Raw genomic sequence first — 10,637 nt, forward strand, 5'->3', positions numbered from 1 at the left:
CCCCCCCCCCACCGCATCCCCTACTATTACAGCTGCTGCCCTGGGTCCAGCCTTTCTTTAGCTCATTAGGATGCCTGTTCTTCTGTTGGCTGTTTTTGCTTTCCCTTGAAGACCCTGGCAGACCTTGTCACCTGTAACAGCATCTCTCAGAGATTCTGTTAGACATTCAGATTTGAAGGCTTACTCCCCAGCTGTCAGTGCTGTTCACACTGACTTGTAAGTGTAAAGACGTTTTTTTCCTGTGAGGCACGGATCTGCTGTTTATAGAAGGCATATGAAGACACTGTGGCTCTGGGGTGAACCCATGCATGCCTGGTCAGGTGCTGCTGTGGCTGACTGTGGGTGTGCGTCCTCCAAAATAAGATCCGATGCCTGCTGCATGAAGTTGTGGGAGTTAAATCGACTGGTATATGCGAGCCATTCTTAGCACAGCACGGGGTGAGCAACAGTGAACCAGTGAATGTTAGCTCTCTCCTGCAGCCCTCAGGGCCCCTCCCAAGGCCTCCCATGCACCTTCAGATTTTCCCTAGCCCACAGCTTCTCTCTGACGTGTTTAGAGTTGCCATGGTAGAAGCAGGTGGGTAGTGGTGCCTGGCATAACTGAACAGAACTTCTAGCCTCTGTCCCTTGGCCAGTCCCAGCCCCGGGACAAGATTACTTTTGTCCCAGTGCCTGTCAAATCCATCCCACTGTGCTCTCAGGCTCAGTCAGAGAGGCCTGCTAAGGTCCCCTGCAGCTGAAGCTGACTCCCGGATCATTGCATTAGGACACGTAGCCATTCCAAAGCAGGGTCACAGGGTACATTCATATTGGGAAGGTCATGTCACGTGTGGCCTCTGCAGAGTATTTAAAAGATGTTCTCCAAAATGATACAAGTGACGAGAACTACAATCCCAGAACTCACTCCAAGTATGAGGCCAGCCTACTCTATATTATGAGTTCCAAGCCAACCAAGGCTACTTAGTGAGCCCCTGGTTGTTTTTAGAGGAGGGCGTGTACAGTGTCCGTCTGCTCCGGTGTTCTGTGTTTGCAGAGGAAGAAGGGAGTAACAATGCACACAGACACTTGCTTATCTTGCTGTTCTCGGGCTTTCTCAGCTGCAGCATTGGCTGGTGCTCTTTGTTATGAGGGCTTCCCTGTGTACCCTTGCTAGATGTCCATAATGCCCCTTCTCCAATTGTGCAGTCAGAAATGTCCCCAGACATGGCCAGAAGGAGTGGGGCACACATCCCTTTGGTCAGGACCTCTAGCATAGACTTTGTTCTGTTCCATGAAGCTGGAAACAGTGCTCTCTGCAGATAATGCGCAGAATGGCGGGCGTTTTCTTTGATCTATCTCTAGACCATTTGGAACTTCTTCATATGTGTGTATCTAGCTGTCTGTATGTGTACATATGCATGTTTTCGGAGGCCAAAAGAGGGCATCAGATTGCCCTGGAACTGAATGCTGGGAAACCAAGGCCGAGCTCTGTGCAAGAGCAGGACGTGCTCGTAACTGCTGAGCTGTCTCTCCAGCCCCCATTTGGAACTTTTAACCACGCGCATCTGTCTCTTCTCCCAGAGGCAGGAGAAGCCTGGGGTTCAGATATTTTATTGTGGCTTGTTGAAGAAGGAGGACAGTATCCGGCTGAGACAGCAAACCGTTCTTCTAGTTCAGCAGTTCTCAGCCTGTGGAACTCCACTCCCAGAAGACCATCTGGAAACACAGACATTTACACTACGATTCAGAATAGTAGCAAAATTACAGTCATGAAGTAGCAATGAAAATGATGTTATGGTTGGGGATCACCACAACCTGAGGAACTGTATTAAAGGGTTGCAGCATCAGGAAGGCCGAGGCTGCTCTCCTAGTTACCAGCTTCTATGTCTGTCTGTGTTGTCATTGCTGTTTTGTCCGGTTACTGTATAACCTCTCCTGACTTGGAACCTAATACCGTGTAGCCCAGGCTAGCCTTGAGCAGTTTTCTTGCCTCTAACACCTGGTGCTAGGCTTACATGTATTCTTCACCTGCCTGGCCACCAAACCACATCTCTATGGCCAAGGCCCAGCATAGAGTAGGTACAGAAAACCTCCACCATTCGAGCAGCCCTGTTAGTTGCTGCCATGAGACCCCCCAGAAGTAAGCTGTGACTGGCATTCACAGGGTCTGCTCAGAGTTACAGACCTGCATGTCTGATGTCTGACCCTGGCTCTCACACTGGACTTTTTTCCCCCTGCTTCTTAGATTGAAGGCCGAATCACAGAAACTCCCAAGGCGACTCCGAATCCCCCTAACCCCTCAGGCCAGTGCCCCATCTGCCGTTGGAACCTGAAGCACAAATATACCTATGAGGTAAGTGTGGATGTAAAGACCGTCCCCTGCATTCTTTGGGGTCTGGAGCCTCTTACCTTGAGCACTGTCCTCCCTATATATAGTGACAACTGCATTCTACAAGGCCATCAGAGGCAGCACTTTGTCCAGTAGCTGTCAACCTTGGCCGTGGGGTAGCTTGAAGGAATACTGGGTTGAGGGCTAGACAGATGGCTCAGTGGTTAAGTGCACTGGCTGCTCTTCCAGAGGACAAGGTTTCAGTTCTGAACTTGAACAAGTGTGGGTAAAAGCTGTATAGATCAAGTTCCAAAGAATCCAGTACCCTCTTCTGGCCTCTACAGGCATCACATGTGCACGGTGCTCACACATACATGCAGCCAAAACACCTGTATGCATAAAATAAAAATAAAATCTCGAGCCCGGCATGGTGGCTCACGCCTTTAATCCCAGCACTCGGGAGGCAGAGGCAGGCGGATTTCTGAGTTCAAGGCCAGCCTGGCCTACAAAGTGAGTTCCAGGACAGCCAGGGCTATACAGAGAAACCCTGTCTCGAAAAAAAATAAAATAAAATCTCAAAAATAAAATAAAATAAAATAGCTGGGCATGGTGGCACACGCCTTTAATCCCAGCACTCCGGAGGCAGAAGCAGGTGAATTTCTGAGTTCGAGGCCAGCCTGGGTCTACAAAGTGAGTTCCAGGACGGCCAGGGCTATACAGAGAGACCCTGTCTCAAAAAACCAAAAAAATATATATATGTGTGTGTGTGTGTGTGTGTGTGTGTGTGTGTGTGTGTGTGTATGTGTATGTGTATATATAAAGAAATATGGGACTGGAGTGATGGCTTACCAATCAAGAGTATTTGTTCCTCTTACAAAGGACTTTGATTCAGTTTCTAGCCCCCCACATACCAGCTCATAACCACCCAGAACTCCAGTTGTAGAGTAGCCAGTGTCCCTTTGCCCTCCAGGGTACTAAGGAGCATGCCGCACGCATCTGCACAGCGAGGAAAACCACTGAGCCCCAGACAGACCCAGTCAGCAGTCCTCACAGGCTGTGTGGCAGGAGGCCACTGACTGCATCTGCAGCCTTGTTCGGAATGGCACAGGTAGTTCTCACGGGGATGGAATCGGGTCTGAGTTTGGCTCTCCTCCCCTTAGGTAATGAGGTGGTTCACAATGTGATCTGCAGACACACTCTAGTCTCCACAATAGAGCTCCAGACTCCACACCACTTAGTTCTCACCCCTCACCCCACCCCACCCCCCTCTCTCTGAGGAGTGTGTGTTCGTGTGAGGGCACAGATGCCACGGCGCAGGCATGGAGGTTCAGTTCTCTCCTTCCTGTGTGTGTGAGTGAGGATGGAACTTAGTCAGGCAGAGGGGTAAGGACATTTACTGACTGAGCCATTTACCGGCCCTTAGGTTTCTGATTAACCCCATGAAGGAGGGACTTCCTCTTCCTTGCTTTGCAGTGAGGGACTCTCAAATATGAAGGAGTTAATGGGTGTGCCTCAGTCACCCAGCACTAAGTATCAGAGCTGGGCTTCCAATCCAAGGTGCCCGGTAGAGCCCATGTGCTAACTGCTACCCTGCAGAAGATAAGACCTGGCCCTGGACACTCCACACTTGTTCTCCAGAGCGCTTACTGGTGACATGAACACTCTATTTTGGAGTTTCAGGTGATTCAGGCTCTGGGCCAGTTTGACCTATGTTGTCCCAGTTCCCCCTTTAAGGCACAGGATGACTAAGGACAAAGATCCTGTCAGGTGCTAAGACCAGGAAGATCTGAACAGAGTGACCCACCTAATCTCCTGGGCGGGGGACCTTGGCTTCAGTCCACCCCCAGACTCTCCCCCTGCCCTGGGCCCTCTCAAGTGCTGAGAGCCTGCAGCAGAAGGCTGAGATCAGAGCATCTTGCCATGGATATCAGTGAATATACAGGCATGCCGGTAATCTCAGCTGCAAATAGGGAGGGAGGCTATGCCCACACCTGCCCAGACACCCGGGCACTCTGCTACCGGCCGTTTCCAGGAAATTGAGTTGGCTCTGTTTTTCCAGGAGAAGAAATCTAATTCTTTCTGAGGTAAAGGCTAAAGTTGTTTTCCCTTTTCCCCTTCCCACTAGGAGCACTGTTGGCCCGGGCTGTGTGCAACTGTCGGCTGGCTTGGCAGCCTGTAGTACAGAGTCTGAGGGTACAAGCTGGCTTAGTGCAAGTCTAGTTACCTGCTTCTGACGAGTGTAGGGCCGAGAGTTCCGGGCCCGGCTCCCCAAGAGCTGTTTAGTGATTAAAACAGATCTGCAGTTGTACAGCAACGGCGGCCAGGGCGGCAGACTACCAAACAGACAGCGACTGCTGAGGCTCTCATTGGGCCCTGGCAAGGGCAAGTATTAACCCTGTGAGCCATTTGTGGTGGAGGAGGGGTTTGTCCCTTTTGCTAGACTTACCCCACATAGTTTGTTAGGTGTGGGGGGCTATAGGGAAGCCTAAGGACCCCTTCCCTGCAAGATAACAGGGTTTAGGAAACATGGACTGGACCTCACATCTGGCTCCCTCCCTCTCCACTCTAGCACCTGAGCAGGAACAGCTGTCTGCACTCTACCTGTGCCATCTCCATCATGGAACTGAGATAAAGCAGGCATTCCTCTCGTGGAAATACTTTACATGTCCCATCTCAGCAGAGAATGGCCACCAGGCATCTTACTACCGAAAAGACTGGTGGTAAAAACACTCACTACAGCATTTCTGGTCTCATCTGATGGTGTCAGAACATTTTGAGGGAGGCACTGGGAGCTCTGCAGAGTCCGTGGAGCCCATGGTCCAGGTTCCCAGCATGCAAGCAAGCCCAACTGACCCACATTCCTATTCTCGGTTTTCACTAGGATGTGTTGCTGCTCAGTCAGTTCATTCGGCCTAATGGAGGCATGCTGCCCCAGCGTGTCACAGGCCTGTGCCGGGAAGAACACCGAAAAATTGAGGAGTGTGTGAAGATGGCTCATCGAGCAGGTCACAGTACCCAAGGCTCAGAGGGGTGGTGGGAACTCCAGTTCCTCTTCCCAGCCAGCTGTCACAGCTGGAGAGGGGGTGAGCACACTCACACGTGTGCATGCGCGCACACACACACACACATACACACACCTCCCCACTCCCAGGGTCTTTACCCCTGGCCCTTCGGCGCTGTGAAGACTAACCCCTCATGTGTTCTTCCTTCCATGCAGGTCTGTTACCAAATCACAGACCACAGCTTCCCGAAGGCTGCTTACCAAAGGATAAACCCAAGCTCAACCGGTAAGAAGTCATGCGTACAGTTAACCCAAGCTTTCATTGCATTCTAGGGGAGCTTGTCCCATGGGTCTCACAGCAGCACGAGAGAGCTGGGCTGCTTGGCTGCACCATTCCCAGCCACCACACACCTGCACCTTTCCTGCCATGGCTGTACTGTATGGTGTTTGTCACCTTCCTGGTCCAGCTCCCTTCTCCTTCTGTCCCAGAGGGCCTGGACACAGGGGCAAGAAAGCTGCTGGTGGGCCTTAGACTGTGTTAATCCCTGTTGATGATATCACACTGCGCTGGCTGCTATGGGGAAGTCAGAGCACTTCTATAAACTTAGATGTCCCAGCTCTCCAGCACTGGGGTCATTACAGGGCAGAGCAAGGCCTTAGCCATGGAGGACTGTCTGGGATAGGGTGACATACACAGCGTTGCATCAAAGCAGCCTGCATAGTCAGTCACCAGTGCCCCTTGCAGTCATGCAGTTAACAGCCCACACAACTGCCATGCCACCGAGTTATCCTGAGGCCTTAGGGAAGGACAGATTTAAGCCAGCCCTCCAGCACCAGCAGGCTAGGCAGGCCCCTCCAGTGAGAGCAGAGTCTCACCTAACTCGGACAGCTGTCCTGTTGCAGGTTCCCCTCTCCCTGACATCAGCCCCACAGGCAGTTAGATCTATAATATAATCAAAGAGCTGGGTCTTTAGAATTGAGTTTGCGGTTCTTCTGCCCCTGACCAGCAGCTCCTCTCGCTCCAGTGTGTCAAGCTGCGTCTGGTGGTAGTGAGGAGGAGACACCCTGCAGGAAGACTGAGGCAGAGCAGGACACCCCAGTGCCAACAGACCTATGCAGAGACCTTGCCACATCCTAGGTGGAGGCCAGCAGACCCGGTTGCTAGGCAGAGAGTATAGAGATAGGGTAATACAGGCTTGCGTCTTTGTGCCTTGCCTCCCCCATCCCTAGATACTGAGCCCAAGCTGAGCTGGGCTAGGCTATCTGCCAGTAGCCCCAAGGAGCAGGGCATGCTCTGGTTCGTTTGGGGTTGAGCCCACCCCCAGCCCTGGCTTTTTAAGAGACAGCAGCAAGCCGGAGGCCACAATCCATCCTGCCCTCAGGCCTTTGAAGCTAGGCCAGGCTCCCTCCCTTACATCCGGTGTCCTTTAGTGTGACACAGGATTGATGATGTGTGGGGGCTCTTGAGTTGCAAAAGGCCATCCTGGGGGAAGGGAAGGCCTGGCTCTGGAGGTACTGATCCTTATACGCTATGATTACACCCAAAGGTCCCTCGGCTGCACTCGGGCCCTGCTCACTCCTCTGTGCTCAGCACCCTGGTGCAGCATTGTCTTCTCCAGCAGAGGGATCAGATCCCCTCTCCTCTCCTCTCCTCTCCTGTGTTTAGCTCACGTGTCCAGGCCAGGCCCTGCTCAGGAGAGGTGGGAAGCGGCTGGTTTAGGAATGCCTGAGTTCTCACAAGAGCTGAGGTGTCCGCAGAGAGCTGATTGGACGCCCCAGCCTACCCCAGTTAGCTAGCTGCTCCGTGTGGCGCTGACACAGCCAAGGCTCACTGAAGGAGAGCCGAGGAGGAAAGCTCTGGAGACGCTGGGCAGTCGGGCTCTTCTCAAGTCTGTGAGTCCTGATGAACACCTATTCCATGGGCCTGTAGATGACCCCATCTTCACCTCTCCCTCTGGGGGCTAGGAGAGGCCAGCTAGAGGTGACGGAACTTATGCTGGGCTAACCTCTTGTCTTAGAACAACTGACCATAGAAATAGCAGCCCCTATACAGGCAGTACCAGTCCAGTGTTGGTGTGTCCAGCCAACTAGGGAAGGCTTCATCTTCCTACCTCCTGTGCCCAGCACACACGATGCAGGACGGACCTCCCACAGCTTTCCCTCTGCATGAGGCTCACAGCTCAAGGTCCAAAGAACCGTGATAGAAGGGCGTGAATCAGCACTCCTCTGTCAGCCAGAAGATGTTAGCCAAAAAATAAATTTTAATTTCTGCCAGGAATACTAGTTTTTAAACTAATACTTGAGGGCCTCTAGAGGCAGCCAGGGCAAGCCTCAACCTCACATAGAACACAGGAGGACCTGGCCTTTGTGGCTGAACTCTAGAGTATGAAGGATGGGCCTGCCTGATCAGGAGCCAGGTTTCATTATGAACAGAGTAAACCCCAGTCTTGGTGCTATGACCCACTCTTCCAGGAACAGTCAGAGCCTAGGCCATCCCCAGAGGAGGCCAGAGGGCCATGGGTGGCCGCCATCTCTCCCTGCCCCCTCCCACTTACAGAAACCTGCTGGAATGGACTGCACTGCTGCACTCATCCCTTGCTTCCCGTGGGCTGAGGGATGGGGTCCTGCAGTGATTGAGGTGCCCTGGGAAGTCCCCGGGAGGCTAGGAGGTCTCAAGGAGCCAAGTGGGAAGAGTGCAGGCCTTCTCCAGCCTTCTGTCACATTCCTGTCCTGGCGTCAGGCCGGAGACCTACTGTCCAAGCAGGAGCCTTCTCTGCCTTCTGCCTGCAGTGTGGATGCTCACTGACAATTCTTCAAGGGCACGGGAACGGGGCCTGGCTGCCTGACCCTGCCTCAGCCCTGAGCACACACTTGGAGCAGCAAGAGCCCAGCCCATCTGTCCCCAAAAATGCTTTGCCTTTTGAGAAAGGAAAACTGGTGAGGGAGGCTACACAGCCCCTGCAGCACAGCCCCAGGGAGCAGTGTCCGGCTCTTCCTGCCCCAGCAGGCAACCTCTTGTGTTCCCACTACAGCTATCTCACTCGCTGGGCTCCCAAGTCCGTCAAGCCCATCTATAAAAAAGGCCACCGTTGGAACAAGGTGGGTATGGCCGTGGGGTCACCACTCCTGAAAGACAATGTCTGCTACTCCAGAAGACCTCTGAAGATGATGCATTAGTGAGAGCAGGACTTCTGAAGAGCTGACTAGAACCTTCCAGAAGATGCACTTGCCCCTCCCACCAGAACCATTGTCCCCCACAACAGCACATTGAACCAACTTCTGTGCCTTGGATCTGCCCAGCCGCAGTGTTGGGAGCCAAAGGCAGCCAGGAGCTGGATCTCCTGGCCACTGTGGTCTTCTGCCTGGCTGGGGCTGAGGATGGCGCAGGGACGGGGCCTTACCCAGGGCAATGTAATAAAGCAGACTCTTGGCTTCCCTGTGTGGTCAGTACTTAGAAGTGTGGAGCCTGTGCATAGTAGGGAACTGCCCAATGGGCCCTGTCAGTAGACCTGGGGCAGGTCCATGTGCCACACAGGTCCTATCGTCTGCTGACAGGCACCACACTACAGTGGGGGCCTAGTGACATCAGTTACTAGCAGCTTTCAGTTGAATCCAGGAACTTGACCGGGCCCCCCACAGGCCAGCTCATAACCACCCATCTCCACCCATCCATACTTGATGCCGCCTCCTTCATTAGTGTATCCCAGGCCTCTACTTCTTGGTTCAGAATTATGTTTCCTGGCCTTTCAGAGCCATGTGACTAGATTGCCAGAGGGACAAAATGACACCAATCAAGCAAGACAGAACAAAGAGGCCCAACAGTTGAACTTTATGAAGTAGTGTGTTTCGACTCCACATAAATATCCAGCCTGCCTTCCTACAGCATGAAGGGCAAGTCCATGTTCTTCTCGCCTGTGCCCACGTAGATGTAGCCATAGTTCTTGGAGCGAGGAGCGTGGTAGAAGGTGAGGCCTGGCCAGAGCAGGCTACGTAGCACCACCAGCGCGTTGCCCCTTTCCATCTGGATGCTCCAAGACCCTGGAAGGGACAGACAGTTGAGGCCTGGCACTGAGGTGCCACTGAGAATGCTGCTGTGCTCCTGGTGGCCACAGCCACTTGCTCATGACTCAGGGAAGGTGGCGAGTGAAGAGGTGACGACGTCGGGGACCCACAGATGGTGTGGCTCCCCTTCCTTGCTTCAGGGTAAATCACTGACCTTGGGCCTCTGCTCTAAGATCCATGAGACAACCAGGGGCTCAAGCTGAAGCGGGGCCATTTCAGGCCTCTACCTCAGTGGTCTGCCCAGCTGCTGGTGGGTGGGGCCGTGCCTGGTAGGAGGAGGCCTCGCTGCTGAGTCTGCCCCATGCTCCTCAAGACGGCAGGCGGCTCAGACCAGGCTAGTTTGTGCAGCCAGGATGACTTGGCTGGAAGGGCCTGATCCAGCTCCAAGGGAGGGAGCCGCTGTGTGGGAGGAAGGAGCCTGGGAAAATCGCCTCTGGATGCAGATCTGGGCTTCTATTCCCCTGCGCACCGAGGCCTCTTCCCCCAAACCAGCCACAGCCCTGCCAGGAAGGCAAATAACTTTTGAAGGTTTTGGTACAGGACCAACCAGTTCTGCTCGGAGGGTTGTTCTGGGGCCTTCATCAGTTGCCAGCTCAGCCCCGGTGCTGGCTCCCACCACTCGAGCTTCCCGCAGCCTACCTCCAACCATGGCCCACCCTGGTCACTCCACACCCAGCAGCCTCACGACTCGATCAGTCTCCACCCTCCAGGGGCCACCCTGCATCAGAGAAGCCCATCCCTGTGGAGCTAGCTGCCTGCCCAGGTCATAACCAGAGCTTTCTGGAAGCATGGAGGTCCGCTGCCCCTGGTCCTGACTCAGCCGTGCACAGGACAATGGGGTGAAGGCCACACCCCATGGGCCTATCACTTGCTCTAGGCCCCAGTGCCACTGTCAAGGAATCAGAACATCAAGTGAAACAGGCCCTGGTTGGTATGACACCTAGCCAACAGCTGTTCTTTGGGCACCTGAGAACCTTGGTGACTTTCTTGATCACAAGTCTCCAGGAAACATTGCTTGAGGGGAGACAAGGATGGAATGTGACAGAACAGTGTCCCAGGCCTCTGGATTTGATCCTTGGCAACAAACAGACCCAGAGATATACAGTTCTCTAGCCTTAAGTCACATTACCAGGGGCCCAGGGCATCATTTGGACAGATTTCTTTTTGTTGTTGGTTTTTCGAGACAGGGTTTCTCTGTATAGCCCTGGCTGTCCTGGAACTCACTTTGTAGACCAGGCTGGCCTCAAACTCAGAAATCCACCTGCC

The 10,637-nt window shown here is 53.5% G+C and overlaps 2 protein-coding genes across 2 annotated transcripts in view; one reads left to right on the plus strand and one right to left on the minus strand.

Moving 5' to 3' along the window:
• Positions 1-8,741, plus strand: part of Mrps18a (mitochondrial ribosomal protein S18A) — a 17,300-nt gene extending 8,559 nt beyond the window's left edge. Inside the window, exons 3-6 of the mRNA XM_021218188.1 lie at positions 2,225-2,332; positions 5,190-5,313; positions 5,526-5,595; positions 8,342-8,741. Coding sequence (XP_021073847.1) covers positions 2,225-2,332; positions 5,190-5,313; positions 5,526-5,595; positions 8,342-8,486 — 447 coding nt within the window. The 3' untranslated portion in view covers positions 8,487-8,741. The remainder of the gene's footprint in view (positions 1-2,224; positions 2,333-5,189; positions 5,314-5,525; positions 5,596-8,341) is intronic.
• Positions 8,742-9,117: 376 nt separating this feature from the next.
• Rsph9 (radial spoke head 9 homolog) overlaps positions 9,118-10,637 on the minus strand; it is a 14,884-nt gene continuing 13,364 nt past the window's right edge. The window contains exon 5 of the mRNA XM_021218302.2: positions 9,118-9,347. Within this exon, the coding sequence (XP_021073961.1) occupies positions 9,187-9,347 (161 nt within the window). The 3' untranslated portion in view covers positions 9,118-9,186. The remainder of the gene's footprint in view (positions 9,348-10,637) is intronic.

Source organism: Mus pahari, chromosome 18 (genome assembly GCF_900095145.1).
Source record: "Mus pahari chromosome 18, PAHARI_EIJ_v1.1, whole genome shotgun sequence".
In the NCBI taxonomy this organism is placed as follows: Eukaryota; Metazoa; Chordata; class Mammalia; order Rodentia; family Muridae; genus Mus; species Mus pahari.